We start from the raw sequence: 13,694 nt of genomic DNA on the forward strand, positions 1-13,694 counted from the left end.
TCCCTGGCTATGAACAAGATTGCACAGTAAACACTAATTTTTTTTTTTCCCCTTGAAACTCATGAAATGAAAACAAAAACATAACACAAGGAACCGATAAACCCAGCAACCAAACATCGGCATCAGAGGACACATCCTAATAAAATCTCCACCAGCCAGTCCTTGGCCATTGACACACACGCACACTCTACTGGTACTGGGCTTCATACCCATTATAAAAATCTCAAAAACATTCAACAATAAATTAATCAGATTTAAAAATAAAATAAAAAAAGCAATGAAAGAAATAGATAATTTTTAGTGCTATAAATGAAACAAAAGGGATGATCTTTGGCAAAGAAATCACACAAAGATAAAAAAAAAAAAAAAAAAAAATTATAAATTTGATTACCAGATCTAATCACATTTGGGTGGGTAGCTGAAACACTGTTGGTTCACATTCATTCTTCGGTGGAGAGGTAACCGGAGCATCACTGGTGGCTTTTTTCTGAGGCTTGAGAGAGAGAGAGAGATTCTGAGGCATGTTCGGCTGGAAGAGAGTTTCTGAAATTTTTGAATAGGGGTAAGCGTGAAGAAGAGAGAGAGGAGAAATTGAAAGAGAGGCTGACGTGTCTAATTGAGCTGTCCAATTCTTGAGCATTAGATCAATTGAATGGCTAGGATTAAAGCATTAGATCAGTGTCAGTCATTTCTTCTCAGTTCTCAGCTTCAACTTCAAAAGCCATGAAAGCTTTATATCACTATCAACCTCATCAGACTCCAACAATGCTCATATAAACATTTTTATCCATAATTACCAATACGCCCCCACAAAATGAGGTATTTACGATTCATTTCACACATTCACAAATCTCTCCCCCAAAACCCTAGCCCCAATTTCCACACAACTCAAAACCCTAATCCTAACCTCTTAGCCCTAATCCAATCCAAGCTCCCATCTTTCAAATCATCTTCTTTCTCAACCTCTTCTGCTCAGGAATCGAAGCCACCAGCTCCATCAGAGCAAGTCTCGGCGATCGTCGATGAGCTCTCGGGTCTCACTCTTCTCGAGGTCTCGGACCTCGTCGAAGTTCTTCGCGATAAATTGGGGATCACTGAGATGCCGACGATGATGGTGATGATGCCAGGGATGGTCCCTGGAGGACTGAAGGGGAAGGGCGGTGGTGCGGCGAAGAAGGTGGAGGAGAAGGCGGAGAAGACTGTATTCGATGTGAAGCTCGAAGGGTTCGATGCCGCGGCAAAGATCAAGGTAATCAAGGAAGTGAGGACTTTTACCGATTTGGGGTTGAAGGAAGCTAAGGATTTGGTGGAGAAGTCGCCTACGCTTTTGAAGAAAGGCGTGACTAAGGAGGAGGCCGAGTCGATTATTGCTAAGATGAAGGAGGTTGGCGCCAAAGTTTCGATGGAATGAGGTAATGTTGTAATGTAGTCTTGCCATTTCTGTGAATTTCTTAGTTTTTGTATGTTGGTATGTGAAATGTGTTTCAGTGATTGTATTGGTTTCATAAAAAAAAGTAGGTCACGCTTATGCTTGATATGTAGCCTTAATGCTTAAAGTTCAGTGCTGCTAAGAGAAATTTATTACTTGCTAATTTGGAAGAGTTTTTAGAGATTGTAGAGTGTAGCAAGGTGCCTAGGCGTCTAATTGGCTAGAAGGGAGATGTGTAGCTTAGCGGGTGGGTTTGTATAGTGCATGGAGCCAATAGAGGGAATGAATACATGACAATTGATATAATCTAGAATCCACTCTCTGCCCTTGTTAGTAGTCAGTGAATAGTGACCTATTTGTAGGTGCATTCACATGAGGGTGCGATCCAAAGATTTCCTGCAATGAGAGCCTAACAGATGGTTTATTGGTAGTAAGCTGATTAATAAATGGATCATAGGTTGGTTGATATTGAGTTCCGCTTTCCGTTCTGCGTTTGTAATTCAATTTTTGTAAACGGTTCATCTTCAATTTTATGATCACACTATCCTATTTTGTAGATATATCCAAATACCACATTTTAATGGTACTCTAGTGAAAAGGTTGCTTCTGCTTTATAATTTATATGCTTATGTGTTTCTGTATAGAAGCTTGGTGCTACAAATGTGATGAGGAAAATACAGAAAATCATGAACTTGAAAAAAATTGGAATTATCTCAGGAAAGGATATGGAAAGCTCTTTAAGTAAAAAATTTGTAAAACCTTCTCACTTACTCTCTCAAGTGGAATATAAGCATTTGTATATCATAAATCAAGAGGACTGTGTTATTTGTCCTGACAGCTTAGAAGTTAGATCTGATAATGAAAGTAAAAGTTGTGTCAATGAGTTTTAACATTTAACAGAAACAAATTCGGTAATGGGAGCTGCAGGTAACTTTGTTATTGCAAGTTGGCAGTAGTTTTGTTATGGATGTTTGGTGGTGATTGAGTAAACCTGTCTAATCAAGGATGGAGTTTGCATTACTGAGGTGCAATGTTCAGTGATATTGTTCATGGCGTTGGAGGATAGATAGGAATGTAAGTGAATCTTGATTGGCAGTGATCATCTTTTCTTTCGATCCAAAGCAAACTTTGTTTTCCATATCCATGGCCAAAAACAGTGTGAAGCAACTCTTCCAGCATTTTTGTTTAGAGAACCTTAAAATTCTGGAATATTAGGGTTTTTAAGCATGAAAATGTTGGAATTGAGGTAGAGAAAGCCATAGAGAAATTATGGGCAGGGGGTTGCTAGGACAGTCGCTGATAAGAAGGATGTCAACTTTTAAAATGATTTATGTGACGGTTCTCAAAACACGTTATGGGCAGGGGGTTACTAGGACAGTCGCTGATAATATGGGAAATTTGATCATTATTAACTTGCACTTTCAATTGTTAAAATGCACTAATAGTCTGTATTCTCTGTTTGGTATGGAAATAGATTGCTTGTCACATGTCATCCGGCAGCAAATACTTGTCATTTTTATTAAACCTGGAAGATGTGTTTAGATGGATCACATAAGTAGCCTCATAACCAGCTAATGTTTCAAGGCAACAATGTTAAACAACATTTATTATTAATGCAATGTTACTGAACTACTGTAATGCTTGGCAATTTCAATACCTGATCCTTGGTTTTTATTTTTGTTTAGACTTGCTGGGGTAATGAGAATCAAAAACAAGAAGTGGGAGGCTTTATGATATGGAATGTCAACATCAAGGGCTTCCGATATTGATGTATCTCACTTGAATTACTACTGGCAAGTCATAGAGATTAGTTTTAGGTTTCTTCATAGTGCAGTCATTTTTTGTAATAACTGCTTTCCTTATTTTCTCTCACTTGCAAAAAATGCATCCAAGCAAGTTATGTTCAGTTGTCTGTACCTTGCTTCTTTTTTGAGTATTTTTATTTATTTTTTATTTTTTTTAGATTCTTAACACCTATTGTGAAACTGGTTTTTGAGGATTCATTTCATGGACTATTGTAACAATTGTACCTTGCATCTATATCCAGTGGCTTGTTTCGGCTGCCAGAAATAACCTTGCCACTTGACATAACTGAATAAAAGGATGTCTAAAAGTTTGAAGGGGGCTGGAATGGATCTGTTTTTGTGTGTATGGGCTGTCTCATTGCCAGTTTATCTTCTAATGAACTATTGTTCATTACTGCCTCTTGAAGTTACATGTTTTTGGTCTAAATCTTATGTGAGTTAAGAGCATTCACATTTGGGGTTGTAAATCCCCTAAAATGCTTTTTAGCACCCTAAACCACAAAAAAAACATGCTACATCCGTGGTTCTATATCTTAAAAAAAGTTAGCACTCAACTACAGTGAACTCTTTATTAATAAGAGTCTGCTGTAGCAACTCTTATTTGGTTTCTTATTCTCCCTCCTCCCTCTTTCTTTGACTCTCGCTCTGTCTCCTCTCTGACTTTCCCTCTCTCATGCACCCTTCCCTCTCTCTTTCTGACCTGTAGGTTTTCTTCTCTCTCAAAAGAACGATTAAGATGAAGTGGGTTTTCTCAACTGTGACAACCCATGTAGCAGCGACTAGGTCAGATCTGTGTAGCGGCGGTGGCAACGGGTTAGTGGTGTGGTGGGTTCATGGGTTTGAGTGGATGTGAATGCTCTAAGTATGGGTGCTACCAGCCTTATCTGCCAAGTTAATAATTATGTGTTCATATTAGAGTCTTTTAGTCACTAGAGGAAGGTCTTGGTTGTGCCATATTTTAATTTGTCTCTCGCAAACTTTACTTGACTAATTGGTTAAGTACTAGCATTCGGGGATGTAAAAGAAAATCTATTTTACATCATCAAAATCTATCTTATCTATTTTACAACTCACTCAACATCCTAATTTCTATTTTTACATACAACTTATTAAAATAATATAAATTACATCATCAAATAATATAAAAAAAAAAAAAAAAAAAAAAAAAAAAAACTAATTATCAAAAGAAAGAGAGTGTGAGAGGAAGAGAGAGATTGTGAGAGATTGAAATATATATTTTAGGAGTGTGCATGGGTCAGGTTAAGGAGATTTTTTGACCTAACTCATCATGGTGGGTCAAAAAATTTCCACCCAACCCACATGGGTCGGGTTGAACCTATGGGTTGGACAAATTTATTATTATTATTAAATTGAATAGAAAAAAATATAAATATAAATATATTAAAAAAACTCAAAGATTAGTATCAATATAACTCTTTTAAAGCAAACAACATTAATGACTAAATAACAATGGTAATTTACTAGGGTTTGTGTGAACTAATTGGCTTTTATATAAGATAGGAAGAGCTACTTATTTAAAAAAAATTATTAATTATATATGTAAGGTTGAATTTATTCAACCATCTAATTGGCTTTATTCTGTGTCAAATTTGCTTGTATTTTAGCATTTAGTAACCCTGTATTTAGGTGGGTTTGTTGTAAGGGTAGTGAGTGAGATAGAGTGAAGTTTACTCAAGAGTGTGCAAGAAAACAGAGACTTGCGGCTTGGCCTCGCAGGTGACTCGCGGCTGTAAGCCGCCAGATGCAGCACACGTGCCAAGCATGCCGGAAGGTGAACAGTCATGCTAGCTGGAGCACTACAGGACAACTGGCCATACGGTTATCTCGCGACTGGATCTCGCGAGGTCAAGCCGCGAGCCACCCCTATTTTGTAAAACCTGACGTTTCACATTCCTCTCTCACTCCAGTATAAATACCCATTTTACCCACAAATATAAGAGAGCTTCCAGAGAGAACTTTGAGAGAGAAACTCTAAAGAAAAACAAGATTGTTTCACCCACAATCTATACATTAGAGTCTCTTCAAATTCCTCAACTCTCTTCCTCTCCATTGTCAAATTCTTGAGAAGTATTTTACCAAACCTTGTTCTCACCATATTCATCACTGTGAGAGGGCTGTTTAGATTTCTGGGAAGCAGTTAGGAAGGAACTAATCTTCATTGGTTGATGCTACGGTCTAGTAGTGGAATCCGGGAAGCTAGAAAAGAAAAAGGTTCGGCGCAACCTCGTTAGAGCAAGAAGCTTGGAGGGCTTAGGTGCACTGGGTAGATTAGGCTTTGAGGGTCTATTGCTGTCCATGTATCCCAACTATATTTTCTAGTGGATTGTTTACCGCTTGGAGGGCGGCAGAAAGGTTTTACGCCGAGGGTTTCAGTTTCCTCTTCGATAACACATCGCGTGTTGTCTTTGTGTTTGCATCTTCCTTCCCTTTTATCTTTACCTTTTATTATCTGCTGTGGGTTGTGATTTTAATTTGGCTTAGATAGTTTTTCCAATTCCATATTATAGCTTATGTTAATTTTCTGCACACTAATTGTTTGACATATTGCTTGAATTGGTTAAATTGTAATTTGGGGGTCTACACGTTCAAGGGTGTTTATACACATATTTGAACTTTCATTTGGTATCAGTGCAGGTACACTTTTATTGGTTTTAATACCATTGTGTGATCCTTGACTCCCTTTTGAGATGGATCGGTCTCAATCCCTAAATGCACCTCCATATTTTGATGGTAGTAATTATGCTTTTTGGAAGGTTTGCATGAGAGCTTTTCTGTGTTCTATTGATTAATCTGTTTGGGAAGCTGTTGAGATTGGTTGGACTAGACCTGAGGCAGCCAAATCCACATGGGATAAGGCAGCACTCGCTGCATCTAATGCTAACAGTAAAGCACTCAATGCTATTTTTTGTGGTGTGTCTCCAGATGAATTTCACAGGATCTCTCACATTACCGTTCCCAAAGAAGCATGGGAGATTTTGGAAACCACCTACGAAGGCACGAAGAAAGTGAAAGACACCAAGTTGCAAATATTGACCACTCGGTTTGAGGAGCTCAAAATGAGTGAGGATGAGTCCTTTGACTCTTTCTATGGGAAGCTAAATGAGGTGATTGTCAGCAAGTTCAATTTGGGGGAGAAAACGGAGGATTCTAAAATTGTAAGGAAGATCCTTCGATCATTACCGGAAAGTTTTCGTGCTAAAGTAACGACGATTGAAGAGAGCAAGGACCTTGATGACATCAAAGTCCAGGAGTTGGTTAGTTCTCTTCAGACTTATGAGATGTCGCTGCCCAATCAATGGAAGAGTAAATCTCTTGCTCTTAAGACCATTAATGAGAAGGTGGAAGATCAAGACTCATCGGGAGAAGATGTGGTTGACAAAGATGTTGCATACCTTGTTAAAAATTTCAGAAAGTTCTTGAAATTCAAAAATAATGGCAAATTTGGTGATAAAAGAAAATTCCAAAGTTCAGGAAGGGAGAAAATGGAATTCAAAAGGAAAGATGGAAAAGAATCCCAACCTACACAAGGTATCACTTGTTTCGAATGTAACGGGCATGGACACTTTAAGAAAGAATGTCCGAATTACTTGAAATCGAAAGGCAAAGTGTATGCCACAACATTGAGTGACTCAGATTCATCCGACTCAGAATCTGAAGAAAGCTGTGATGGAGAGGGGAACTACTCAGCTTTTATGACCATTGCTCATGTTGAGTCTTCAGACGAGTTGAATCTGCCTGTACGAGACCTTGGAGAACATAGTGATGAAGAATCACTGGGAATTGTTGAAGAATCAGATGCTGAAGAAGATGAAAGCACAGCCAATCTTCAAGAGAATTGTAACTCACTCCTGGAGAAGTCGGGTGAGTACACAAGGGTGGCCAAGGCTACTGTGAGAAAAATGAAAAAGGCAGAGGAGGACTATAAAAGTCTCCTAATCCGATATAGGGAGGTCAAATGTGAGATAGAGACACTGAATGGAGAGCTGTCAGAAGCTTACACAAAAGTGAGATTTCTTGAGCAAGAGGTTGTGCAAGCAAATGCTAAAATAGAGAGAGTCACCACCAAGAAACTAGATGATGTTATTTCATCTCAAAAGAGTTTTTCAAACAAATCTGGATTGGGATATACAGGAGGAAGTAGCTCATCTGGAACTGTCACTAAAGAAGTGAAGTTTGTAAAGGCTAAAGATCCAGTTGAAGTTGACCTTACTGCTGAGAAGCTCAAGATGGAGGAGAAGAAGAATGTGGAGAACCAAAAATTGTTGAATCCCCGCAATCAGTATGTGGGCAAGTCTGAATCTCGTGCCAAGTCTCGTCCACGACCACAAAGAGGTCCTAGATCAACTTATATGTGTCATCATTGTGGACTTCAAGGGCATACTCGACCAAATTGCCAAAAGTTGAGAGTAAAGAATAGTGCAACTCCTCAAAGGTCACGAGGACCTAGAAATGATAGAAGAAATTGGGCAGGTGAACAATCTAGAGATCAAAATGGTGATCCCGGAATGATGAACGTGATAGAGATGATTGGTGCATTCACCAACTGCTTGGAAAGCTTCTCGCGAAGGTTTGAAAGCCCTAACTCCCGTACCCAATCCTACAAGGAAATCACCCTAAACGCAAGTGACGTGTGAGTGAAAAATGGTACTCATGCATAAGCATTACAACATGTCCATGCATTAATACTTCTTATGCTTTGCGACGATGTTTGTTTGTTTGTTTGTTGTTTTTGCTGTTGGTTGTTTGCTTGTCTACTTGTGCATTCTTTTAATTTTTTTTTTTTTTTTTTTTTTATCAATCTTTTTCTTCTAGTGTCAAAAATCCAAAAATCACATAAAAATTAGAAAATCAAGAAGTTTGATTGACTTTGTTGAGCTTTTGTCTCAAAACCTGTTTTGCCTTGTACCTTTATGCTAATGGCTTTGTGCATTTTCGAGCATTGCTTGTTTCTTTGCACTTATATCACTGTGGGAGAAATCTTGAAATCTATGTGACTGTTGTAAATAGATCTTCAAACTTGTCATGAATGATTAGTGAATGGTTTTGATAATCTTGAGACATGCATAGACTTGTGTCTATATATCTTCCTACTCTTTATTTTTGTTTTTGCTAAAACGAGCTCACCAAATGTAAATCTCCAAATGAAAAGAGATATTGAGCTGCAAAAGCCTGTCGCACACTCTAGTATTCGACTTGGAAAAAGGGTAAGCGACCTAAAATTAAAGTGATTATTTATTCAAAAGGTCAAAGGCTAGTTCATTAAAGTGAAATATCAAATATCACTCTCACAATGAGAGGTGATTGTCTCAAAAGATCAAAATGATCAAATGTTATGATTGAAAGTGGAGTCAAATGTAAAGCTCCAAGATATGTTATCAAGTTTTGTGGGAGGTCATATATACATATTTCTATAATTGAGATAGATCACATGATCTAGTGCTAATTGTGTATGACTTGGTTGAATTGATCATTGAAGTTTCACATTAGACTAAGGATTATCTCATTGTTGATATCCACACACAACACACAAGTTTATGTTCAATAAATGCCATAATCATTTATGTGATTGTACTTGTTGAAATGTGTTTTCACATGCTCAATCTTTGTTAATTCAAGTACAAAAAGATTTTTGAGTGTTTTAGGTGTTTTTAGAAAGTATTTTGTTAGAAAAATCTGAAAATTTCAAAAATCCAGTTTTGCCCTGTTTTAGCGACTCAGTCGCGGGTAAGTCAAGTCGCGAGCCTTAGTCGCGTCTTAGCGGGTCATTTTTGGCGACTTGTTTGCGAGTGGAAGGTCCAATCGCGAGGGTTACTCAGAGATTTTCGCGGCTCAGCTCGCGACTCCTTCGCAGGTAGACCTTCCAGTCACGAAAAACACTTAGAAAAATTTTTCAAACTTTTGTCTTTGAGTGTTTTGGCGGCTTGAACTGGCGACTTCGTGGCGACTCACTTAAGTCGCGAAAAATGCGTGTTTGGCAAAAATAGGGGCAATTTTTAAATCTTTTTCAATTTTCCCTCGAACTTTTGTGACTGTTCATCTTCTCTCTCAACTATCTCCTTCCCAAACACTCCGTGCTCCCATTTCCAAACTCCATTGTTGCGTATTTTCTACTCAAAATCTTCAATTAACAGGTATGGGTTTTCATTCTTGAACTCCTTTTTACTTGATTTTGTGTTTTTCCCCCTTGATTTTTCGCATTTGTTTATGATTTTGAGATGGGTTTGTGTTTCGGCTATTGCTTTATGTTCATGCTTAGCTTGTGGATGCTGTTGCTTGAGTTTGAAATTATTTTAGTTGTTTCCTTTCTGGTCTTCATCATGTGCTTAGCTAAGTGTTTCTTTTTATTTTATCTGAACTTGTGCTGATGAGTTGATTCAAAATGTTCCTATTGTGGATGTGAAGTTTACTGTGCTAAATTTGCATGTTCTATTGTGTGAATCTATTGAGAGCATCTGTGTGTTTTACTATGCTATTTATGAGTCATGTCTTTCTCTTGACATTGTCTTTAGAATTTTTTTCTATCTCTGCTGCTTTATTTCTCCCCTGCATTCTCCCTGTTGTTCTTGTGTGTCCACTTTTTAAGCCTGTTCATCTGTGTGGTGGATTTCAGTAGCATGAGGTTTAATTGTTTTTGTTCATCTGAGTGGAGGCATTTTTGTCCTTGTCACTAACAAAGTTCTGTTTTGTTCTACACATGTTTTGTACTATGTTGTTGTGGCCTCTTCTGATTGTTCACAGATGGCTCCCTCACCTCCGAAGAAGAAAACTCCTGCAAAGAAGGCTGACAAACAATTGAAAATGGATTCTAATCTGTTTAGGTCGGTTCAACACTTTGAGAGATACAAAGATTTCTTCTTGAAAGCAGGAATTATTCAAGAAAGATTTGTAAATTTGGAGGATTTAAGAAACTCCTTTATTCCTAGCTGTTTTGAAGGGAGAGGATGGGAAAAACTTCTGAGTGATCTCCCTGTAGTGTGTAAACCCCTGATTAGAGAATTTTATTCAAATGCTGTGATAAGGGAGAATGATTTAAGCTGCTGGGTTAGAGGTAAAGAATTCACTTTGGATGCACATGTCATTGATGATGTGCTAGGGCTTGAAGGATTAGAAGATCAGGAGTTTGTCAATTACAAAGATAGGATTGTATTTATTGAAACTGTTCAACAAAGGATAGGTGGACAGAGAGAAGGAAAATGTCTGAATACTACAGCTTTTCCAGTGGACATGAGGTGTCTAACAATAATCATAATGCTTAACCTATATCCCATAAAGAAGTTGACTACAATCAACTATGCAAGAGCAATCTTTCTGATAGATCTCAAAGAAAAGATATTCATTGACATCAGTTCCCACATATATGACACTATTGTGGATGAGACTAGAACAACTTCTAGGCCAAAACTGATCTTTCCTAGTTTGCTAATGAGGATCTTTAGAAAGAAGGGTGTTCCAATCCTTCAAGACATCAGTCCCATGTCCACACCCTCTGCAATTAACAAGCTTACCTGCAAAAAGATAAGTGTTAGGCTTCCAGGAGAAGAAGATGAAGGTGATGAAGGAGAGGGTGTCCCAATGGAGACTGAGACAGAGGCAGCAGGGCATGCATCAACCTCAACACCCAGGAGGAGTGACAAAAGGACTAGAGCATCAACTTCTTCAGATACACCTCCAGATGCTTTTCAAATCATTCTGGAACGACTTGATGGGATCAGAGGAGTCCAGACTGAGCACTCTGAGAGGATGAGAGCCATGCAGGACCAGATTGATATTTTGTCCGCAAAACTTGACAGCTTCACCACCCAGCATGGACAGTGACCCTTTGGCCATTCCGGTCAAAAAGGGGGAGATGTTCTTTCTGTTGTTGATGAGATTGTTGATGAGAAGCAGAAAAGCAGCTCTTAAGGGGGAGTAATGTGTTGAGGGGGAGTTGTCAAAATCAGAGACATTGTTTATAATCTTGGTTTAATCTTTTATATATATTGTTGATGTTTTTTAGGATATATTGTTGTTTGTACCCATGTGCTTATGTAAGCTTTTAGGGTTAATGTTTTTATGCATAATCTGTAGGCTTTATGGTTTGTACATTGCTTAATGCAGCCTTTTATGCTATGTTGAAATCAGTACTTATATCTAAATGTCTTGCATTTTGATTTATGTACTGTCACTCTTGTGCCCTTGTAGGATTGTTCCTAGATGCATATACTTTGTGTATTATGCATTGGTTGAGTGTTGAGCATACAAGTATCTTGCCTTGTGCTTGTTAGCTTGTATGTCCTTGTGTTCATTCCAAGTGTGAATGAGCATTGTGGTCACTACCTTGTAGTGATTACTTGATTGATCAAGTCATGGTTTGTTTCTTAACTCCATCTTTGCTTGATCACATATTGTCTGTTTCATATGCATTTCACGATTTTCTGCTTACAATGATCATGGTGTATTGTTGTGTTTCAGGAGTCCTATGTTTATATGATTCTAGTGCTTCACAGCTTCTAGAGTTAGGTGTGAGTGAGTTTTGTTCAACTGTTCCCAACTCACATGTTAAGTCTAGAGTCTGTTTTAGGGTTTTGTCACGGAATAGCCAAAGGGGGAGATTGTAAGGTTGAATTTATTCAACCATCTAATTGGCTTTATTCCGTACCAAATTTGCTTGTATTTCAGCATTTAGTAACCCTGTATTTAGGTGGGTTTGTTGTAAGGGTAGTAAGTGAGATAGAGTGAAGTTTACTCAAGAGTGTGCAAAAAAACAGAGACTCGCGGTTTGGCCTCGCGGGTGACTCGCGGCTGCAAGCCGCCAGACGCAGCACACGTGCCAAGCATGCCGGAAGATGAACAGTCATGCTAGCTGGAGCACTACAAGACAAAACAGGACAACTGGCCATATGGTTATCTCGCGACTTAGTCAAGTTGCGAGGTCAAGCCGCGAGCCACCCCTGTTTTGTAAAACCTGACGTTTCACATTCCTCTCTCACTCCAGTATAAATACCCCTTTTACCCACAAATGTAAGAGAGCTTCCAGAGAGAACTTTGAGAGAGAAACCCTAAAGAAAAACAAGATTGTTTCACCCACAATCTATACATTAGAGTCTCTTTAAATTCCTCAACTCTTTTCCTCTCCATTGTCAAATCCTTGAGAGGCATTTTACCAAACCTTGTTCTCACTATATTCATCACTGTGAGAGGGCTGTTTGGATTTCTGGGAAGCAGTTAGGAAGGAACCAATCTTCATTGGTTGATGCTATGGTCTAGTAGCGGAATCCGGGAAGCTAGAAAAGAAAAAGGTTTGGCGCAATCTCGTTGGAGTAAGAAACTTGGAGGGCTTAGATGCACTGGGTAGATTAGGCTTGGAGGGTTTATTGCTGTCCATGTATCCCAACTATATTTTCTAGTGGATTGTTTACCGCTTGGAGGGCGGCGGAGAGGTTTTACGCCGAGAGCTTCGGTTTCCTCTTCGATAACACATCGCGTGTTGTCTTTGTGTTTGCATCTTCCTTCCCTTTTATCTTTGCCTTTTATTATCTGCTGTGGGTTGTGATTTTAATTTGACTTAGATAGTTTTTCCAATTCCATATTATAGCTTATGTTAATTTTCCGCACACTAGTTGTTTGACATATTACTTGAATTGGTTAAGTTGTAATTTGGGGGTCTAAACGTTCAAGGGTGTTTATACACATATTTGAACTTTCAATATAATATATTTTAAATATATATATTAAATATATGGATGGGTCGGGTTGGGTTTGGCGGGTTTAGAATTTTATGACCTAAACCCAACCCGACCCGCTATCAAAAAATTTTTTGTAACTCAACCCAACCCACCAAACCCTAAAAATCGACCAAACCTGCCAGATTGGGTTAGGTTGAGTCAGTCTTGGTGGGTTGGTTACACACTCCTAATATATTTTTTCTTTACAACCCCATGAACAGTAAGTTGTATAAATACAAATTTACTGTTAATGGTAGCTAAAAATTTTTAGCAACTCACACCTAGATAAGGCTCAATTTGAGAGGGTGGATTGCTAAAATAGTAATGGAGGAGTTTTTACACTTCCAATACTAATGCTCTTAGATAGGGGTGTGGCAGCTTAACTTTGGATGCATATCCTAAACAAGTGAAACTCCAAAGATCATATTTGATCGAATTGTATTGCAATAATCGCCTAGGGGCTAGAACAGATCCATAATTGAAGTTGCTAGAACCATGTTCTCAAAATCGTGAGATTGTGAAAAGAAAGTTTCTTTACTTAGGCCTTGGAGATGTGGCCTCATCAACGCACAAGAATTCCCTAGTTCCTTTGAACGTGTAATTAGATATTGACCACAAGTTATTCACAGCTAAATTTCAAACAATTAATAATTTATTGAAAAAAAAAAAAAATAGTTTATGTAAGCACAACCCACCAACACACCTAATTCAATCCGACCCATGTGAGCTGGGTTG

The 13,694-nt window shown here is 38.3% G+C and overlaps 1 protein-coding gene across 3 annotated transcripts in view; it reads left to right on the plus strand.

Annotated features, from left to right (window-relative positions):
• Window positions 1-720: 720 nt before the first annotated feature.
• The window catches only part of LOC126733119 (uncharacterized), a 90,288-nt gene continuing 77,314 nt past the window's right edge, over window positions 721-13,694 (plus strand). Inside the window, exons 1-2 of one of the 3 annotated variants that reach the window (XM_050436305.1) lie at window positions 721-1,412; window positions 3,941-3,959. In XM_050436305.1, coding sequence (XP_050292262.1) covers window positions 815-1,411 — 597 coding nt within the window. In that variant the 5' untranslated portion in view covers window positions 721-814 and the 3' untranslated portion in view covers window position 1,412; window positions 3,941-3,959. Of the gene's footprint in view, window positions 1,413-3,114; window positions 3,561-3,940; window positions 3,960-13,694 lie in introns of those variants that run through there. The other 2 variants (XM_050436304.1, XR_007659621.1) reach the window with 2 other exon arrangements.

Source organism: Quercus robur, chromosome 6, assembly GCF_932294415.1.
Source record: "Quercus robur chromosome 6, dhQueRobu3.1, whole genome shotgun sequence".
NCBI classification, from domain to species: domain Eukaryota; kingdom Viridiplantae; phylum Streptophyta; class Magnoliopsida; order Fagales; family Fagaceae; genus Quercus; species Quercus robur.